The sequence below is a fragment of the Macaca fascicularis genome, chromosome 14 (genome assembly GCF_037993035.2).
Source record: "Macaca fascicularis isolate 582-1 chromosome 14, T2T-MFA8v1.1".
NCBI classification, from domain to species: domain Eukaryota; kingdom Metazoa; phylum Chordata; class Mammalia; order Primates; family Cercopithecidae; genus Macaca; species Macaca fascicularis.
In genome coordinates this window covers 32938016-32960896 of record NC_088388.1, presented here as the reverse complement: position 1 = coordinate 32960896, position 22881 = coordinate 32938016, and the positions used below count along the sequence as shown (strand labels likewise).

The 22881-nt window shown below is 38.8% G+C and overlaps 1 protein-coding gene across 1 annotated transcript in view; it reads right to left on the bottom strand.

Annotated features, from left to right (window-relative positions):
• Positions 1-6495: 6495 nt before the first annotated feature.
• Positions 6496-22881, bottom strand: part of CCDC73 (coiled-coil domain containing 73) — a 156696-nt gene continuing 140310 nt past the window's right edge. Inside the window, exons 15-17 of the mRNA XM_005578269.5 lie at positions 13804-13990; positions 11283-12806; positions 6496-9074 (exon numbers count right to left, since the gene is read on the bottom strand). Of these exons, the coding sequence (XP_005578326.4) occupies positions 8905-9074; positions 11283-12806; positions 13804-13990 (1881 nt within the window). The 3' untranslated portion in view covers positions 6496-8904. The remainder of the gene's footprint in view (positions 9075-11282; positions 12807-13803; positions 13991-22881) is intronic.

Below are 22881 nucleotides of genomic sequence, written 5' to 3'. Positions count from 1 at the left end.
TTTCCCCATTTCTTGTTTCTCTCAGGTTTGTCAAAGATCAGATGGCTGTAGATGTGTGGTATTATTTCTGAGGACTCTGTTCTGTTCCATTGGTCTATATCTCTGTTTTGGTACCAGTACCATGCTGTTTTGGTTACTGTAGCTTTGTAGTATAGTTTGAAGTCAGGTAGCGTGATGCCTCCAGCTTTGTTCTTTTGACTTAGGATTGTCTTGGAGATGCAGGCTCTTTTTTGGTTCCATATGAACTTTAAAGCAGTTTTTTCCAATTCTGTGAAGAAACTCGTTGGTAGCTTGATGGGGATGGCATTGAATCTATAAATAACCTTGGGCAGTATGGCCATTTTCACGATATTGATTCTTCCTATCCATGAGCATGGTATGTTCTTCCATTTGTTTGTGTCCTCTTTGATTTCACTGAGCAGTGGTTTGTAGTTCTCCTTGAAGAGGTCCTTTACATCCCTTGTCAGTTGGATTCCTAGGTATTTTATTCTCTTTGAAGCAATTGTGAATGGAAGTTCATTCCTGATTTGGCTCTCTGTTTGTCTGTTACTGGTGTATAAGAATGCTTGTGATTTTTGCACATTAATTTTGTATCCTGAGACTTTGCTGAAATTGCTTATCAGCTTAAGGAGATTTTGGGCTGAGACAATGGGGTTTTCTAAATATACAATCATGTCATCTGCAAACAGGGACAATTTGACTTCTTCTTTTCCTAACTGAATACCCTTGATTTCTTTCTCTTGCCTAATTGCCCTAGCCAGAACTTCCAACACTATGTTGAATAGGAGTGGTGAGAGAGGGCATCCCTGTCTTGTGCCAGTTTTCAAAGGGAATTTTTCCAGTTTTTGCCCATTCAGTATGATATTGGCTGTGGGTTTGTCATAGATAGCTCTTACGATTTTGAGGTACGTTCCATCAATACCGAATTTATTGAGCGTTTTTAGCATGAAGGGCTGTTGAATTTTGTCAAAAGCCTTTTCTGCATCTATTGAGATAATCATGTGGTTCTTGTCTTTGGTTCTGTTTATATGCTGGATTATGTTTATTGATTTGCGAATGTTGAACCAGCCTTGCATCCCAGGGATGAAGCCCACTTGATCATGGTGGATAAGCTTTTTGATGTGTTGCTGAACCCGGTTTGCCAGTATTTTATTGAGGATTTTTGCATCGATGTTCATCAGGGATATTGGTCTAAAATTCTCTTTTTTTGTTGTGTCTCTGCCAGGCTTTGGTATCAGAATGATGTTGGCCTCATAAAATGAGTTAGGGAGGATTCCCTCTTTTTCTATTGATTGGAATAGTTTCAGAAAGAATGGTACCAAGTCCTCCTTGTACCTCTGGTAGAATTCAGCTGTGAATCCATCTGGTCCTGGACTTTTTTTGGTTGGTAGGCTATTAATTATTGCCTCAATTTCAGAGCCTACTATTGGTCTATTCAGGGATTCAACTTCTTCCTGGTTTAGTCTTGGAAGAGTGTAAGTGTCCAGGAAATTATCCATTTCTTCTAGATTTTCCAGTTTATTTGCATAGAGGTGTTTATAGTATTCTCTGATGGTAGTTTGTATTTCTGTGGGGTCGGTGGTGATATCCCCTTTATCATTTTTAATTGCGTAGATTTGATTCTTCTCTCTTTTCTTCTTTATTAGTCTGGCTAGTGGTCTGTCAATTTTGTTGATCTTTTCAAAAAACCAACTCCTAGATTCATTGATTTTTTGGAGAGTTTTTTGTGTCTCTATCTCCTTCAGTTCTGCTCTGATCTTAGTTATTTCTTGCCTTCTGCTAGCTTTCGAATGTGTTTGCTCTTGCTTCTCTAACTCTTTTAATTGTGATGTTAGAGTGTCAATTTTAGATCTTTCCTGCTTTCTCTTGTGGGCATTTAGTGCTATAAATTTCCCTCTACACACTGCTTTAAATGTGTCCCAGAGATTCTGGTATGTTGTATCTTTGTTCTCATTGGTTTCAAAGAACATCTTTATTTCTGCCTTCATTTCGTTATGTACCCAGTAGTCATTCAGGAGCAGGTTGTTCAGTTTCCATGTAGTTGAGCAGTTTTGATTGAGTTTCTTAGTCCTGAGTTCTAGTTTGATTGCACTGTGGTCTGAGAGACAGTTTGTTATAATTTCTGTTCTTGTACATTTGCTGAGGAGTGCTTTACTTCCAATTACGTGGTCAATTTTGGAGTAAGTACAATGTGGTGCTGAGAAGAATGTATATTCTGTTGATTTGGGGTGGAGAGTTCTGTAGATGTCTATTAGGTCTGCTTGCTGCAGAGATGAGTTCAATTCCTGGATATCCTTGTTAACTTTCTGTCTCGTTGATCTGTCTAATGTTGACAGTGGAGTGTTGAAGTCTCCCATTATTATTGTATGGGAGTCTAAGTCTCTTTGTAAGTCTCTTAAGGACTTGCTTTATGAATCTGGGTGCTCCTGTATTGGGTGCATATATATTTAGGATAGTTAGCTCTTCCTGTTGAATTGATCCCTTTACCATTATGTAATGGCCTTCTTTGTCTCTTTTGATCTTTGATGGTTTAAAGTCTGTTTTATCAGAGACTAGTATTGCAACCCCCGCTTTTTTTTGTTCTCCATTTGCTTGGTAAATCTTCCTGCATCCCTTTATTTTGAGCCTATGTATGTCTCTGCGTGTGAGATGGGTCTCCTGAATACAGCAGACTGATGGGTCTTGACTTTTTATCCAGTTTGCCAGTCTGTGTCTTTTAATTGGAGCATTTAGTCCATTTACATTTAAGGTTAGGATTGTTATGTGTGAACTTGATCCTGCCATTATGATATTAACTGGTTATTTTGCTCGTTAGTTGATGCAGTTTCTTCCTAGCCTCGATGGTGTTTACATTTTGGCATGTTTTTGCAATGGCTGGTACCGGTTGTTCCTTTCCATGTTTAGTGCTTCCTTCAGGATCTCTTGTAAGGCAGGCCTAGTGGTGACAAAATCTCTAAGCATTTGCTTATCTGTAAAGGATTTTATTTCTCCTTCACTTATGAAACTTAGTTTGGCTGGATATGAAATTCTGGGTTTAAAATTCTTTTCTTTAAGAATGTTGAATATTGGCCCCCACTCTCTTCTGGCTTGTAGAGTTTCTGCCGAGAGATCTGCTGTTAGTCTGATGGGCTTCCCTTTGTGGGTAACCCGACCTTTCTCTCTGGCTGCCCTTAAGATTTTTTCCTTCATTTCAACTTTGGTGAATCTGGCAATTATGTGTCTTGGAGTTGCTCTTCTCGAGGAGTATCTTTGTGGCGTTCTCTGTATTTCCTGGATTTGAATGTTGGCCTGCCCTACTAGGTTGGGGAAGTTCTCCTGGATGATATCCTGAAGAGTGTTTTCCAACTTGGTTCCATTTTCCCCCTCACTTTCAGGCACCCCAATCAGACGTAGATTTGGTCTTTTTACATAATCCCATACTTCTTGCAGGCTTTGTTCATTTCTTTTTCTTCTTTTTTGTTTCTCTTCTCGCTTCATTTCATTCATTTGATCCTCAATCGCTGATACTCTTTCTTCCAGTTGATCGAGTCGGTTACTGAAGCTTGTGCATTTGTCACGTATTTCTCGTGTCATGGTTTTCATCTCTTTCATTTCGTTTAGGACCTTCTCTGCATTAATTACTCTAGCCATCAATTCTTCCACTTTTTTTTCAAGATTTTTAGTTTCTTTGCGCTGGGTACGTAATTCCTCCTTTAGCTCTGAGAAATTTGATGGACTGAAGCCTTCTTCTCTCATCTCGTCAAAGTCATTCTCCGTCCAGCTTTGATCCGTTGCTGGCGATGAGCTGCGCTCCTTTGCCGGGGGAGATGCGCTCTTATTTTTTGAATTTCCAGCTTTTCTGCCCTGCTTTTTCCCCATCTTTGTGGTTTTATCTGCCTCTGGTCTTTGATGATGGTGATGTACTGATGGGGTTTTGGTGTAGGTGTCCTTCCTGTTTGATAGTTTTCCTTCTAATAGTCAGGACCCTCAGCTGTAGGTCTGTTGGAGATTGCTTGAGGTCCACTCCAGACCCTGTTTGCCTGGGTATCAGCAGCAGAGGCTGCAGAAGATAGAATATTTCTGAACAGCGAGTGTACCTGTCTGATTCTTGCTTTGGAAGCTTCCTCTCAGGGGTGTACTCCACCCTGTGAGGTGTGGGGTATCAGACTGCCCCTAGTGGGGGATGTCTCCCAGTTAGGCTGCTCAGGGGTCAGGGACCCACTTGAGCAGGGAGTCTGTCCCTTCTCAGATCTCAACCTCCGTGTTGGGAGATCCACTGCTCTCTTCAAAGCTGTCAGACAGAGTCGTTTGCGTCTGCAGAGTTTTCTGCTGCTTTTGTTGTTGTATAGTTGTGCCCTGTCCTCAGAGGTGGAGTCTACAGAGACAGGCAGGTTTCCTTGAGCTGCTGTGAGCTCCACCCAGTTCGAGCTTCCCAGCGGCTATGTTTACCTACTTAAGCCTCGGCAATGGCGGGCGCCCCTCCCCCAGCCTCGCTGCTGCCTTGCCGGTAGATCACAGACTGCTGTGCTAGCAATGAGGGAGGCTCCGTGGGTGTGGGACCCTCCCGGCCAGGCGTGGGATACGATCTCCTGGTGTGCCTGTTTGCTTAAAGTGCAGTATTGGGGTGGGAGTTACCCGATTTTCCAGGTGTTGTGTGTCTCAGTTCCCCTGGCTAGGAAAAGGGATTCCCTTCCCCCTTGCGCTTCCCAGGTGAGGCAATGCGTCGCCCTGCTTCAGCTCTCGCTGGTCGGGCTGCAGCAGCTGACCAGCACCGATCGTCCGGCACTCCCCAGTGAGATGAACCCAGTACCTCAGTTGAAAATGCAGAAATCACCGGTCTTCTGTGTTGCTCGCGCTGGGAGTTGGAGACTGGAGCTGTTCCTATTCGGCCATCTTGCTCCGCCCCCCTATATTTTAAAATTTAACTTAAATGAATCTAATTAATTGGATATAAAAAAAAAAAGTAAGTGGCTTGCTTTGCTTACTCCGGTCTTCCATCCTCATTCCTGGATATAATCAAGATTGCAGTAGGCTAACAACCTAATGCCAAAAACAATGAAAAACATACCATCTTTTCAAGTTACTTTGCACCCATAGAGAGAAAGTGGATTGGTACTTAATACTTTCCCTGAATTTAACAGAATTGATGTGGACTGTATACAAAATATGTTGAAAAGTAAAAAACTTTTTTGGCTATAAGTCTTCATAAAATTCATTTATAACAGAGGTTGGTAAACTTTTTCCAAACAGGGCCAGAGTAAATATTTTCAGCTTTGAGGGCCAAATGGCCTCTTAAAACTGCTCAATTCTCAGTGCTGTGCCAAAATAGTCTTTACAGTATGCAAAGGAATGGGTGTGGCTGTGGTCTATTAAATTTGTAAGGAGATCTACTTTTGGATTTGCCCCACATTACATGATAATTTGCAATCAAGCTTTAAGCTGGGACAAGGAAGCTTACCATAGTACTTGCACATAGTAATAAGCACTTAGAAAATGTCTATTCAGCCAGTGAATTGACTTTGTTTTATATGCACCAATCTTTGAGAAGAAACATTTTTTCTATGTGAAAGTTAAAGTATAATATAGCATTTGACTAAGAGCCACGATACCTAGCCTAGGTCCACCACATGTTGTGACTTAATGACCCTGGAAAGTTATTTCACATTTATGTCACCATCCCCTATTAGATTAATTATAAAAATGGGCTTTCAAGTGAGATGTGAAATTTCCGCTGTTTGAAAGTAGAACAGCTATCTTTTAAGGGTTAAGGATTCACCCTAATTAGAAACGGATGTTTAGTTTTGATGCCCTCAAGCTTCATGTTTGTTTTGATTCTATGACTTACCCAATTGGGCAAGGTTAAAACTTAGATTTTCCAATGCCAGAGTTACTGCCGTTTAGTCAACACATTTTAATGATACACACTTATACATACCAAGTGGAAACTATACTGTTGCTTATAAGTTCAGGAAAATGTGAAAAGGGTGTATTAGTTTGTTCTCGCGCTGCCAATAAAGACATACCGGAGACTGGAAAAAAAAATAGGTTTACCGGACTTATAGTTCCACATAACTGGGGAAGCCTCATAATCATGGTGGAAGGCAAAAGGCAATTCTTACATGGCGGCAGCAAAAGAGAGCTTGTGCAGGGAAACTCCCACTTTTAAAGCCATCAGATCTCATGAGACTTATTCACTATCACGAGAACAGCACAGGAAAGACCGGCCCCCATGATTCAATTACCTCCCACCAGGTTCCTCCCACAACATGTAGGAATTGTGAGACCAATTGTAATTCAAGATGAGATTTGGGTGGGGACATAGCCAAACCATATCATTCTGCCCATGTCCCCTCCCAAATCTCATGTCTTTACATTTTAAAACCAATAATGCCTTCCCAACACTCTCCCAAAGTCTTATTTCAGCATTAACTCAAAAGTTCAAAGTCTCATCTGAGACAAGGCAAGCCCCTTCCACGTATGAGCCAGTAAAATCACAAGCAAGTCAGTTACTTCCTAGATACAAAGTGGGGGTACAGGCATTGGGTAAACACAGCCGTTCCAAATAGGGTGGCCAAAACAAAGGATCTACAGGCCCTATGAAAGTCCAAAATCCAGCATGGCAGCCAGGTCACGCTAATGCAAGAGGTGGGTTCTCATGGTCTTGGGCATCTCCACGCCCCTGTGGCTTTGCAGGGTACAGCCTCCCTTCCGGCTGCTTTCACGGGCTGACATTGAGTGTCTGGCTTTTCCAGGTGCACAGTGCAAGTTGTTGGCAGATCTACCATTCCGGGATCTGGAGAATGGTGGCCCTCTTCTCACAGCTGCACTAGCCAGCACTCCAGCAGGGACTCTGACTCCACATTTGTCTTCCACATTGCCCTAGCAGAGGTTCTCCACGAGAGCCCCGCCCCTGCAGCAAACTTCCGCCTGGACATCCAGGCGTTTTCATACATCCTTTGAAATCTAGGAAGAGATTCCCAAACCTCAATTCTTGACTTGTGCACTCGCAGGTTCAACACCACATGGAAGCTGCCAAGGCTTGGGGCTTGTACCCTCTGAAGCAATAGCCTGAGCTATGCCTTGGCTCCTTTTAGTCATGGGTGGAGTGGCTGGGATGTAGGGCACTAAGTCCCTAGGCTGCACACAGCAGAGGGACCCTGAGCGCAGCCCACAAAACCAGTTTTTCCTCATAGGCCTCTGGCCTTGTGATGGGAGGGGCTGCCATGAAGACCTCTGACTTGCCCTGGAGACATTTTGCCCATTGTCTTGGAGATTAACATTCAGCTCCTTGTTACTTATGCAAATTTCATAGCCAGCTTGAATTTCTCCTCAGAAAATGGGATTTTCTTTTCTATCATATTGTTCAGGCTACAAATTTTCCAAACTTGTATGCTGTTTCCCCTATAAAATTGAATGCCTTTAATAGCGCCCAAGTCACCTCTTGAATTCTTTGCTGCTTAGAAATTTGTTCTGCCAGATACCTTGAATCGTCTCTCTCAAGTTCAAAGTTCCACAAATCTCTAGAACAGGGGCAAAATGCTACCAATTTCTTTAGCAAAACATGATCAGTAACCTTTGCTCCAGTTTCCAAAAAATTCCTCATTTCTATCTGAGATCACCTCAGACTGGATTTCATTTCATTGTCCATTTTGGTCAAAGCCATTCAACAAGTCTCTAGGGAGTTCCAAACTTTCCCTGTCTTCTTATGAGCCCTCCAAACTGTTCCAACCTCGGCCTGTTACCCAGTTCCAGAGTTGCTTCCACATTTTCGGGTATCTTTTCAGCAACACTCCACTCCTGGTACCAATTTACTGTATTAGTTTGTTTTCACCCTGTTGATAAAGACATACTCGAGACTGGGAAGAAAAATAGGTTTAATGGATTTACAGTTCCACATGGCTGGGGAGGCGTCATAATCATGGTGGAAGGCAAAAGGCAATTCTTACATGGCGGCAGCAAGAGAGAAGAGAGCTTGTGCAGGGAAACTCCCATTTTTAAAACCATCAGCTCTTGTGGGATTTATTCACTATCTGGGAACAGCACAGGAAAGACTTGCCCCCATGATTCAGTTACCTCTCACTGGGTCCCTCCCATGACACATGGGAATTGTGGGATTGACAATTCAAGGTGAGATTAGGGTGGGGACAAAGCCAAACCATATCAAGGATAGTTTCTGATTTTTGTCTCAACTCTCCCAGAAGAGTTATACTATCTCACTTGAGGTTTCTCCTATTTATAAAGGAAAATAAAATACATTGTTAAAAGCTGTTGTTTGTTAAGGATGTGTTAGTACTATAATAATCGTTTTGTATGTGCTAAAGAGAAAGTTGTTTAATAGTTTGAACACTACAACCTTTTTCTTGCTAAAGTTCTACACACTATGATATAAAACTTATACATTTAACCAGATAACCTTCCTGCTATAGTTAGTTGATTTCCTTATGACAAATAGACTCCTGGAAGCCATATAATTTCTACAAATACTTTAATACATATATCCATACAGTATCACGTGGATACTTGATCCTTTCACACGTGTTCTAATTGAAATAGTTTTAAATTCTTTCCATCTCAGTTTCCGAAAATAATGTAAATTAACTTAAGCATTATTAAAAACAATTGGACTTGATTAGCTTTTAGACATCTTTTATTAACATAAAATTTTAAATGCTCAAATACCACTATTTCCAAATTTAGATGAGTAAAAAATAGAAGTACATATCTGATGCCTCACACTCTCCTTCCCAAAACAGGCTGGATTGTATCTATTTGATTTATACACTGTGACTTTTTCCTGCTGTTTTCTATCAACCTTAATTGTGAAAAATGGTGCCATGTTGCCCTCTTGATATTATTTTGGAGATCAGTTAGGTCTTAAAGCATCCAGATGCATACAGTTCTACACATATCTGTAGAATTAGCTCACTAAGGTCTGCTCGGCAATATTTTTAATTGACTTACATGTTCTGTGGGAAAAGAAGAATCATAAAAAGTCTTTGCAATTGCATTCTTCTCTTCACTGGGTTCTCCCGTGGGATCTGGATGGATACTCCAGTTATTCAAAGTGTCAGCAACTCTGTTAATGCTGGTAGTATCTGATTGACAAAGAGGAAATGGCAGCAACTGAATTTTTCTCTAGGTACTCATTTTAGTGACTGAACTTGTTTCTCCTATGCTTTTGTATTTAAAAAGCAACAAATTTCTATTTTAATGTTGACTATTTTGCAGTTTTCCTAGACTTTGCTCTTATATTAGGCATTTCATTTCTGAAAACAAGCAAGATTTTATTATTGCTACTTTCTAAAACCTAATTACTAGAATTCTACATTAAAAGCAGTGAAAGAAATGGTATAAATACCTTCTAAAACAAAATAACTCATAAAATGTTATCATTATTCCCCTGGTTACTGTATTTCCCACACATGTAAGCATTTATATAGTGAACATTTTGCCAACTGAGATTAATGGAAAAAGTCAGAACCAACTACATGCCAGATTTATAAACTATTTAAAGAAATTGGCCATAGTGAGAAGTCCAACAAAGGGTTATTTAGAAGGGGTCACACTGGGTTTTAATAAATTGATAGAAATTAGTTAGAGAAATATGTAAATTACAAAGGTTAAAAGATACTGATGGCATATTTAAGAGTATTTTACAAGCTGAATTTCTACAGAATTTTAGGTATCGCCCTTTATATCTTATATATCACTGAAATTTAATTTACAAGAAAGGACTTAAGAAAAAATGGCAGATTTTTAGACCAGCACCTAAAGCAGTACCTAACCAAAAGTTAACGGAATTTTAAGTAATATATTTTGTGGCATTGAAAAATTGCAGTTTGGGAAATGAGGTTATACAGTGTTTTGGTTATTTGATTTTTGCCTACATTATTTCCCATTGGTATTAGTAAACAAGATATATTTTTGTTTTTAATCACCAAATATTCTCTTTACATTTTTCTCAATTTCCTTTTTAAAAGAAGCCTGTTAAATCTGAGGGCCATACAAAAAAAAAGCTTTCCTTGGAATCTGCATCTTTTTAAGGTGTCTAAGTGCACAATGTTAAACCCACAAAGTTCCCTTAAAATCTAAGAATGCCTTTAACAACCTCAGCAACTTTTGACTATGAGATTGCTATTAAAAGAAAACATGCTGTCCTGAAAATAAAAACAATAAAAAACCATTTTCCTCATGATCATACTTCTTAAACTACTGCTTTTTATTTTCAATTTACATTTATACAGCACCAATTCATGATAATGTAGTATGTTTTTGTTTTTAAATTCTTTCGTGAAAAATTTCCAGGCCGGGTGTGGTGGCTCCCAGCAATTTGGGAGGCTGAGGCAGGAGGATCACTTGAGCCTGGAAGTTCAACACTAGCCTCGGCAACAAAGTGAGAACTGTCTCTACAAAAAATTTTAAAAATTAGCTGGGTGCAGTGACGTGTCTGTACTCCTAGCTGCTCAGGAGGCTGAGGCGGGAGGATTCCTTCAGCCTGGGAGGTTAAAGTTGCAGTGAGCTGTGATCACACCACTGAACTCCAGGCTGGGTGACAGAGCAAGACTCTATCTCAAAAATCAATCAATCAATAAAACAAAAAACAAAACAAAACAAAAATGTAGACAGCCATGTATTTCAATGTATTCCATCAATATTAAGTCACGTATTTCATCCATTTACCTCTCCCCCTATTTTTTTCTGGAGTATTTTAAAATAAAACTTGGACAGTATGTCATTTCATATGGCAGTTTTTAAGAACAGAACAATCCCTCTATTCTCTTTAACATCTGAATGCATTAATATATGTTAAGGAATTCAATTTAAAGTGTTTTCAACTGACAAATACTGGTTGTAGGAAATATATTAATGTTATGCCTCATTATTACTTATAAAACAGAAGGAAGAGGTGGATTTCTGGTGTGGGTGAAGGGACAGATAAAAATAGAAAAATTAAGGAAAGGGAGAGAAAATTGGGCAAAGACAGACAACACAGGAGAGAAACTAAAATGTTCTGAGGGAAGAAAGTTTTTAAGGATGAATGATGAGCATATAGAAAGAAGAGCAATAAATATGCACACTTGACAGAAGCCTTAACTACTTCACTGCATTTGCTCTAAAAGTTAAAAAACAAAAGAATATTAGGTAGTTGTTCCTAATTTAAAATAATGACCCACATCTGTTGTTTTTGCTATTCCTTAATTAAGACAAACTTTTAAAACAAAATTTACAAAATATGACTGTACACATTCATCAAGAATAAGTAGAAACATATTTTAAGAATTAAAACATTACTTTTTTCTTACCTGGTCCAATATGCTTTCCAACATCATCCACACCAATATTTTTACAAAGAGCCATTGGAATGATCTTTTTGTTTTCTGATGGATCTAGTGGTCTCTCCTTCAGCAACAAAGAAATACTAGGGGTTGAACTGCTCGCTGTTTGACTTTCAATGTGATTTACTTTTGACCAAGGACCGGGGTCTGAAAAATTCATGTATACTGGAGTTTTCTCAGTTTTTTTATCTGAAGTTGAAAGATCAAAGGTTGACCTTCCGCTTCTGTTTACTAAATCTCCAGATGGCTCTATGTGAAATGAATGTGATTCCTCCAGCTGTCCTTTACTGAACATTTTTCCTGAAACAATGTCATTTAATGACTCTGTTTTCTCTGTATTATTTAACAATGTATGCTGTCTTTCATTAATGCTCACAACAAGGAAGAGGTCATTTTTTGTGGCTTCAGTTACCTGATTCTCATCAATCTGATTATTTTTATTGGAAAACTGTATTTCTGTGCAAGTTTTCATGTGAACAGCAGTTTTCACATCTTTGGCTTGTAAAGAATGACTATTCTCATTGTTAAGATGAAGATGGGAAATGTTCACATTATTGTTTTCTAAGTATCCCAAACAGTTATTAAATTGACTGTTTTGCATATCACTCATATTTTTCCACATAGTTTTTCCCCCAGGGCTTGAGTTGGGTTTCACCAACATAGGCATACTATTAACATTTTTATCTGAGTTCTTAAGAAGTACTTTTGAATTATCACTAAAAGCAGCAGATGAAACGTGGTGGTCGATTACTGTATCACAGGTAACAGTTAGTTCAGGTTTCTCTGAAGTATCATTACAGACTTGCAGAAAATCTGAAGTTTGTTTACAAAGTAATATGCTGCACTCACTTTTTTTAGTTAACAGTTGTATTTGTTTTATGTTACATTGTTTATCATCTAACATAACATTACTTGAATTCTGTAAACTATATTTCTGACATGGAACAAGATTTTTTTTTATATCTAGAGATAAATCCAAATCTGCTTTGGTTTGGTCACTATTTGTAATTTCCTTCTCTAGAGCATGTTCTCGAGTCCCTGGACGCGATCTGAATTGTTTGAATGGCTCATTTTCAGAAACATCTTTATTATTATTATTATTATATGTATTGTGTGCTGTCTCATTTAAATTACTGTTAAATGGTGTTTTGTTATTTTCAACCTCCGGATGTACATCTGTATGGTGAACATCTAATCCTCCGGTTCTTTCTAGGTGTATTTTTTCTGTTTCTGTCGTTGTATCTAACACAACAAAAGGATTATTTGGTGATTTAAATTCTGTACATCCATTGTCTTTTTCCAAGCATATCTTGTCTTTTACTTCTGTAGTAACTGATTTTTTATTGTCCGTAACATTTGAGGTTTGTACTTGACTAATTACTTCTTTATCTAAGGAGAGGGTTTTGCTTAAGGACATTTCACTTTGATTTTCATCCTGAGAAACAACAGTATCAATTTCATTCTTGAAGCTTTTTTCAAAAAGCTGTAAATCTGTCATGATGAGAACACAGTAAAATTTTATATTATACACTAAAGCCTGATTTCATAAAACATATTTATCACCTATTTTTATAAAAACAAATTTAACCTTAAATATTTTATGGGTCAATAATTATACAAACTTAATGACATCAACATTACCTAAATACTGGGTTCCCTTTGTTATAACAAGTATATCTTTAGCATGCTAAATATTTGGCTGTACCCATATTAAACTTTAATTTCCTAATAGCAAAGTATTTTTGGTTTTTTAAAGGGAAAGTGAGTTGAGGTATTACAAAATGGTTTATTTTTCTCGTCTATTTGCTTCATTTAGGACATACAGTACAATCCCACATAAATACATAGCTGATAAAAATTAACTTCTCATAACAGGTTACGCTCTGATTTCCATTACTACCTAGGTCCAGCTGTATCTAGAAATTGCTAGCTGGCTTCTTCAAGACTGACAATCATCACTTTTATTCATTACCCAGTGAATATTTTTAAATTCTTGAATAGTTTTTGGACAAGTATATAGAATTATCTACTTAAGACATAAATTTTATTCATCTATATTCTAACAAAGATTTCAACTTTTTAATATAGTTAATCTAGAATATAAATTTCAGGTTTTTGAAAGATTTTTTTAAAAGTCCAATCATTCTCTCTACAACATCTCCACCAAGTGGTTGTTCAGCCTAGGTTTGAACACCTCCAATCAGTATCATCTTTAAACAATACTTTTTCAAGATGGAAGAATTAATAAATTATTCCAATGGTTACAGAAAGGTTATCTGAATTCAGAAAAATGCCCTAGGTCTAGTCATCAGAAGGTCACTGGTGACTCCAAGAACATTCTCAGCAAAACAGTGAAGGCAGAAACCAGAATGCAAAAAGACTAGGAATAAGTCATGAAGAGGGGAGACAGAAATGTAATTTTCTCAAAAATACTTACTGTAAATATCAACATACAAATTAGAAAATACCAATATAATTTTAAGGTTACCTTCTATAATGATTTCCTCTATAAATGAGCCTTCTTTCTTTTCTTTTTCTCTGTATTCAGTATCTGAACAAAAATTCTTCACATTTTCTTCCCTTATTTCTTGCTCAGTATTACATTTCTGTATAACGGTGTTTTCTGATTTTTCAGTTGACGTTTCACTGTTTTCATTATTTACTTCTGGAGCATTCTAGTGTAAAATGGAAGAGATTCTTTTAAAAACATTGTTTACAAGTATAAAACATTTGAGCAGATGTGATAAATGTGGAATCTGTGTTTCAGTTCAACCATTCAGCAATTTCTATTTGAAAGTCAAATGATTTTTTAGTAAGTTTAATATACCATACTCTATAATGACATCACTTTACATTCCTTTTATATAGTCTATCATATTTAAGCAAAATGGAGACATTTATACATTTTCAAACATGCATACCACATTATTATATAATACCACATGTTACATGTAATAGAAGAACCACCCTATTATTAAAAACAAGATAGACATGGCAGGTAAATTGTTTTGAGAAGTAGTCTATTTTTTAAAGAGATAAGCTCTTGCTATGTTGCCCAGGCTAGAGTGCAGTGGCTATTCGCAGGTGCGATCATAGTGCACGACAAGCCTCAAAATTCTGGCCTCACACTATCCTCCTGCCTCAGCCTCCTAAGTAACTGGGATTACAGGTACTCACCACCATGCCAGGTGAAGCAGTATTTTTATGTATCCTTAAAACAGCGAATCAGTCCAACATGCTTTTTCTTCCCCTATATATTAAGCACATGTTATATGTGAAGCACTGTACTAGGCTTTGGGATACAATGATGAACAAACTACAGTCTTTGTCCTCAAAAAACTTACAGTCTGGTATGAAAATAAGAAAATAAGTAACAGGCAACTTTAATAGGACGTGGTAAGTGCTCTGATAGGGATAAATACAGGTTACCATGGGCACATACAGGAATAGTCCTGTCCCTGTTTTGGGGAGTCAAGGAAGGTTTCTTGGAGAAGGTGTTAGCTAAACATACCTGAAGTATGATATGGAGTCACAGATGGGGATAAGGAGGCACTCCAGAAAGAATAAATGGTATATAGCAATGCTTAAGAGCTAGCAAGATTAAGAATATATTTATGGAACTATAATTTCATTTGGCTAGAGCTTACATGCAGGAAGAAGAATGAAGAGAAATGATGCTTGAGGTAAGCTGGGCCTAGGTCATTAAGGGCCTAACACAGCGTGTTAAGGAGTTTCAACTCTACCAGGAAGACACTGAGAAGTCACTGAAGGGTATTAAACAAGGAGTGAATAACATGATCTGACTGGAAAGACCATTTTGGCTGTAGTACAAAAAAATGGACCAATGTTTTCGAAACGTCATTGATGGAAACCAGTAATGAGAAATATGTTTTATAACTCAATAGAAAAATCAAACAGTACTACTGTTATACACACTAATGTTTCCTATGCTATTTCATTTTAAAAAGAATTCTGGTCACAAACCACCAAACTAATTTCCATGAACCACTGATAGGTTGAACCTAGAAGTCTGAAAAACACTAAAGGGAGAGAACACATGGGGCAGAGTGGTACATCAGAAGCGTGCTGCAGCAGTCCAGGTGACATCAGTAAAGACGAAGAGCTGTGAACCCATTGGTGATTTATGGAACTAAAGTTAATAGGACTTGGTCAATGATTGCATGTGAAGACTAAGGGAGAGGGTGAGTCAAGATCGACTCCCGTAGTTCAGATTAGGTAAGTAGATGACTGGTGGATGTCATTCCTTGAGCGAGAAAACAGGCGTAGTAGTAGATTTGGAGGAAAATATCATGAGTTCAGTTTGAACCTGCTGAGTTTGAAGAGTTCGTAATACATTAAGGTGGTGATATCCAATGAACCTGTATTTATTTATTACTTTTGCCTTTTAAATAATTCCAACTTTTAGATTAAGAATATACATGTGCAGGTTGGTTACATGGCTATATTGCATGATGCTGAGGTTTGGGGTATGACTGATCCCATCACTCAGGTAGTGGGCATAGTACTCAATAGTTTTTCAACCATTGTCTCCTTCCCTCCCTACCTCTTCTAGTAGTTCCCAGGATATATTGTTGCTATCTTTATGTTCATGAGTACCCAATGTTTAGTTCCAACTTATATGAAAATTGGTATTTTGTTTTCTGTTCCTCCGTTAATTTGCTTAAGATAATGGCCTCCAGCTTCATCCATGTTGCTGCAAAGGACATGATTGCATTCTTTTTTATGGCTGTGTAGTATTCCATGGTGTATATGTACCACATTTTCTTTATCCAATCCACTGTTGATGGGCACCTGGGTTGATTCCATGTCTTTGCTATTGTGAACAGTGCTGCATTGAACATAAAAGTACATGTGTCTTTTTGGTTGAGTGATTTATTTTCTTTTGGCTACATACCCAGTAGTAGTTTTGCTGGGTCAAATGGTAGTTCTGTTTGAGGTTCTTTGAGCAATCTTTCCACAATTGCTGAACTAATTTACATTCCCACCAACAGTGTATAAGCTTTCCCTTTTCTCTGCAGCCTCGTTGACATCCGTTGTTTTTGACCTTATTTTTATTTATTATTTTTTTTTGAGATGAAGTCTCACTTTGTCACCCAGGCTGGAGTGCAATGGTGCGATCTCAGCTCACTGCAACCTCTGCCTCCTGGGTTCAAGCGATTCTCCTGCCTCAGCCTCCCGAGTAGTTGGGACTACAGGAACGTGCTGCTGCGCCCAGCTGATTTTTTACTTTTAGTAGAGATAGGGTTTCACTACGTTGGCCAGCTTGGTCTTGAACTCCTGACCTCAGGTGATCCACTCGTCTTGGCCTCTCAATGTGCTGGGATCACAGGCATGAGCCATCGCGCCCAGCCTCTTCTTTTTTTAATAGTCATTCCAACTGGTGTGAGATGTTATCTCTTTGTGGTGTTGATTTGCATTTCTCTGATGATTAGTGATGTTGAGCATTTTTTCATGTTTGTTGGCAGCTTGTATGTCTTCTTTTGAGAAGTGTCTGTTCATGTCTTTTGCCCACTTTTTAAACAGGTTATTTGTTTCTTGCTTGTTCAGTTGTTTAAGTTCCTTATAGATTCTGGATATTAGACCTTTGTCAGATACATAGTTTGCATGGGTTGTCTATTTACTCTGTTGATAGTTTTTTTTTTTACTGTGCAGAAGCTCTTTAGTTTAATTGTGCTCGACTTGTCAATTTTTGTTTTGTTGCAACTGCTTTTGAGAACTTCATCATAAATTATTTCCCAAGGCCAATATCCAGAATGGTGTTTGCTGAATTTTCTTTTAGGATTCTAATGCCCATTTAGATGTATGGGAAAATTGGCCTATAAATACTATAAATGTAGATTTGAAAATCATTGGCAGACAGATGACAACCAAAAATATACAAGTTGGACCAGGTGAAATGGCTCATGCCTGTAATCCTAGTGTTTTGGGAGGCTGAGATGAGAGGATTACTTGAGGCCAGGAGTTTGAGACCAGCCTGGGTGACATAACAAGACCCCATCTCTATAAAATGTTTTTAAAAATTAGCTGGGTATGGTGGCATACACCTGTAGTCCTAACTAGTTGGGAGGCTGGGGCAGGAGGGGTGGTTAAGCTCAGGAGTTTGAGGCTGCAGTGAGCTATGATTGTGCCACTGCACTCCAGCCTGGGTGACAGAGGGAGACCCTGTTGAAGAAAAACGGAGAAGGAATAAGAAAGGAGAAGGAGAATAAAGAGGAGGAGAATGAGGAAGAGAAGGAGAAGGAGGAGATGAAGAAAGAGCAGAAGAAGAAGGAGGAGATAAAGAAGGAGCAGAAGGCCGGGCGCGGTGGCTCAAGCCTGTAATCCCAGCACTTTGGGAGGCCGAGACGGGCGGATCACGAGGTCGGGAGATCGACACCATCCTGGCTAACACGGTGAAACCCCGTCTCTACTAAAAATACAAAAAAACTAGCCGGGCGAGGTGGCGGGTGCCTGTAGTCCCAGCTACTCGGGAGGCTGAGGCAGGAGAATGGCATAAACCTGGGAGACGGAGCTTGCAGTGAGCTGAGATCCGGCCACTATACTCCAGCCTGGGTGACAGAGCGAGACTCCGTCTCAAAAAAAAAAAAAAAAAAAAAGAAGGAGCACAAGAAGCAGAAGGAGGAGAAAGAGAAGAAGGAGGAGGAGGAAAAGGAGGAAAAGAAGAAGGGGAGGAGAAGGAGGAGGGAAGGAGACGGGAGGGAGGGGGAAGAGGAGGAGAAGAAATACACTGCTTACAGAGAGTGTATTTTGAGAGGAAAAGAACCTAAAGGATAAAATGCTGATGAAAATCTCCAAGGGAGAGGCAAAGAAAGAGAAAATTGTAAAAGAGATTGAGAAAAACAGACCAGAAACTTTGGATTGGATTAATATGAGTTCAAATTTTGGTTTCAATATTTATTAGCTGTGAAATCCTAGAAGGAAACTTGTGGTAGTTTGTATTAATAGTAGCTATTGCTCTATACCAAATGATCCTAAAACGCAGTGGTTTACAACAGCAAACATCTCACAGTTTCAATGGTCAGGAATTCAGGAGTGATTGGCTTGATGGTTCTGACTCGGCATCTCTCTTGAGATTCCAATCAAGCTATCATCTACAGCTCCATCATGTGAAGCCTTAGCTGGTGCTGGAAGAGTCTCACTAATATAGCTGGCAGTTGGTGCCAGCTGTTGGCTGGGGTGCCTAAATTCTCTTCCAGGTGGTCTTTATCATCCAGGACCTCTCTTCACAGGACAGCTTAGACTTCTTTTCATGATGGTTGGGAGGGTGGGAGAAAGAAAAACACATATGCACCCAAGACAGAAACCACAGTTTTCTTATAATGTAATCTCAGAAGTGACATTGTATTACTTCTACTATATCCCATTTATTAAAACCAAGTCATTAATCCAGCTCACACTCAAGTGGAGGGGATTACAAAGGAGCAATGAGTAACAGGAGGTGGGAATCACTACAGGCCATTTTAGAGGCTGACTACAACAATATTTACACTCTGTGAGGCTGTTTTCTCATCTATAACAAAAATGCTGTAAAGACAAAAATCAATGTGCAAAGAACACAAGCATTCCTATATGCCAACAATAGACAAGCAGAGAGCCAAATCATGAATTAACTCCCATTCACAATTGCTACAAAGATAATACAATACCTAGGAATACAGCTAAAAAGAGACGTGAAGGGGACAGGAAGGGGAATAACACACACTGGGGCCTGTCTGGGTAGGGGGCAGCAAGGGGAGGGAGAGCATCAGGACAAATAGCTAATGCATGCGGGGCTTAAAACCTAGGTGACGGGTTGATAGGTACAGCAGACCACCATGGCACACGTATAACTATGTAACAAGCCTGCACATTCTCCACATGTATCCCGGAACTTAAAGTAAAATAAAATTTAAAAAAGAAAGAAAGAAAGAAAGAAAGAACCTCTAGGGCATAGCCCACTTGGGCGGGGCAGGAGGGATGCTGTAAAGATTAAATTATGTATATAATACACATAGTGGATAGTTGCCCAATTAATGCTATAACTATTATTATAATAGTTATTATTCTTACCACCATAAAAACGTGGCCTGAGAGGTAAAGAAAAAAAATCAGATGAAAGAAATAGAAGAAAAGGAAAAGAGAATTCAAGAAAGAAATAGTATCAAATGCTTTGAAGGGACTGAAAAGTGTAATATCCAAAGGGACTGGATGCAATATCCATTTTATTTTTTAATTTATTTTTATTTTTGAGATAGAGTTTTGCTCTTTCACTCAGGCTGGAGTGCAGTGGTGTGATAGCTCATTGCAACCTCTGCCTTCCAGTTTCAAGCGATTCTCCTGCCTCAGCCTCCCAAGTAGCAGGGATTACAGGCGTGCTACCACATCTGACTGATTTTTGTATTTTTAGTAGAGACAGGGTTTCACCATGTTGGCCAGGCTGTTCCTGGATTCCTGACCTTGTGATCCACCCGCCTCTGGCTCCCAAAGTGCTGGGATTACAGGCGTGAGCCACTGCGCCCGGCCATAATATCCATTTTATGGAGTAAAGGGGCAAAGCCAGACTGCCCTATGTTTTGGTTTGTTTGTTTTTGTGACAGGGTCTCCCTCAGTCCTCCAGGCTGGAGCACATTGGTGTGATCATGGCTCACGGTAGTCTCAGCTTTCCAGGTTCAAGTGCTCCTCCTACCTCAGTCTCCCAAGTAGCTGGGACCACCAGTGTGTACTGCCATGCCCAGCTAATTTTTTTAAAAAAATTATAGATTCAATGCTATTCCCATCAGACTACCACTGACTTTTCACGGAATAGTGAGACAAAGGTCTCACTATGTTCCCCAGGCTGGTCTTGAACTCCTGCACTCAAGCAATTCACCTGCCTTGGCCCCCAAAAGTGCTGGGATTACTTACACGCATGAGCCACCATGCCCAGCCCAGACTGCCCTATGTTGAAGGATAAATGGGAAGTAAGAAAGCAAGAAGTATGAGTTTAAACCAATCTTTCAAGAAACTTTGCTCTACAAAGAAGACACTTAGGGTATTTAGAAATGGGTGTGAGATCAAAAGTATTTCTATTATTTGTTTACTTTTTAAAATGGGAGGGACTTAAGCATGTTTAATTGCAAATGGGAACATATAAACTAACACAAAAGGAATATAACTGATAAACACATAAAATATGTTTAATAAAACAAAAATGCAAATTAAAACTGATGAAGCATTAAGAAGGTTGGAGAAGACAGGTACTCATATACATGGTTGGTAGGACTATAAACTGGTACAACCTTTCCGGAAAGCAATCTGGCAATGTGTGTCAAAAATTGTGAGAGGGCAGGGCACAGTGGTGCATGCCTGTGATCCCAGCACTTTGGGAGGCCGAGGTGGGCGGATCACAAGGTGAGGAGATCGAGACCATCCTGGCTAATACGGTGAAACCCCCTATCTATTAAAATAAAATAAAAAAAATTAGCAGGGCGTGGTGGCATGCGCCTGTAGTCCCAGCTACCCGGGAGGCTGAGGCAGGAGAATCGCTTGAACCTGGGAGGTGAAGGTTGCAGTGAGCTGAGATGGTGCCATTATACTTCAGCCTGGGTGACAGAGCAAGACTCCATCTCCAAAAAAAAAAAAAAAATTATAAGTGAGAAAGCTCTTTGACCCAGCAATACCATTTCTTGAAGTCTATCCTAGAAATAGTCACAAACATACACAAAGACATTTGTACAAGGATGCCCAATAGGGAAGTGGATAGATTAATTACAGCATGTCCTAGTCACACAATGGAAACTGTGATGTAGATCTATTTTTATGGACTTAGAAAGATATCCACTATTTAGTAAAACTTTTTAGCAGTTCCTCAAAAAGTTAAATATAGAATTACCATTCCTCAAGGATCTAGAACTAGAAATACCATTTGACCCAGTGATTCCACTACTAGATATATACCCAAGGGACTATAAATCATGTTACCATAAAGACACATGCACATGTATGTTTGTTGTGACACTATTCACAATAGCAAAGACTTGGAACCAACCCAAATGTCCATCAATGATAGACTGGATTAAGAAAATGTGGCACATATACACCATGGAATACTATGCAGTCATAAAAAAGGATGAGTTCTTGTCCTTTGTAGGGGCATGGATGAAGGTGGAAACCATCATTCTGAGCAAACCATCACAAGGACAGAAAACCAAACACCACATGTTCTCATTCATAGGTGGGAATTGAACAATGAGAACCCTTGGACACAGGGCGAGGAACATCACACACCGGGGCCTGTCATGGGGGCAGAGGGGAAGGAGAGCATTAGGAGAAATACCTTATGTAAATGATGAGTTAATGGGTGCAGCAAACCAACATGGCACATGTATACATATGTAACAAACCTGCACGTTGTGCACATGTACCCTAGAACTTAAAGTATAATAAAAATAAATAAATAAAAAGAATTATCACAGGACCCAGCAATTCTACTACTAGGTATATACCCCAAAGAACTGAAAACATGGACTCCAATAGATGCTAATGTTCATAACAGCATTATTCACACTAGTCAAAGGGTGGAAACAATCCACGTATCCATCAACAGATGCATGGATAAACAAAACGTGATATATCCATACAATGGAATATTATTCCACATAAAAAGGAATTAAATTCTGATACATCCTACAAACAGATGAACCTTGAAAACATCGTGTTAATAAGCCAAACAAAAAGACAAATACTGTATGATTCCACTTACATAAAATATAGAGAATAGGCAAATTCATAGTCAGAAAGTAGACTAGAAGTTACTAATAGCTGAGGAGAGGGGGTAATGGGGATTTACGTTTAATAGTTACCAAGTTCTTGTTTGAAGTGATGAAAAACTTTTGAAAGTAGATAGTAATGATAATTGTATAACACTGAAAATGTAATTAATGCCACTGAATTGTAATTTTAAGTATAACCACTTGAAAATGGTTAAAATGGCAAATTTGTAAATGAAAAAGGCTACAAAACATCACAGTAAGTATATTAATTTTTTAAGTGCACATACATGAGTATCTAGATGTGCTTGTCTCCAGATGAACACATGTACAGAAAAACATCTGGAAGTTTGTATACCAAAATCTTAGCAATCACTTCTTCTAGGTGGTGAGACTGCATGATCTTCACTTTCTTCTTTTAAAGTTTCTATACTGTCTACATTTCCTAAAATGAAAATATATGACTTATGAAATGATTAACAAGCTACTTTTAATTTGAAAGTGAATGGATGCTGAAAGATTTATTTATGAATGCAAGTCTATATTTATTGCTATAAGGAATCAGAGGGTGTATGAATTACTTGCCATTTATCACTCTCAAGCTATGTTGTATTAATGAATATTAAAACGATAATATATATCTCCTGGCTGGACTACTGCCATGTTCTCCAAGCTGGTCTATGTGTCTTTAGTTTTGTCCCACTCTAGTCTATCATATCATCAATAAAATGATCTTTCTGCAAGGTAAATCTGATCATTTTACTCCCTTGCTTTGAAGCCCAAAGTTCAAAGAGTCAAGAATAAACTTCTATGAATGG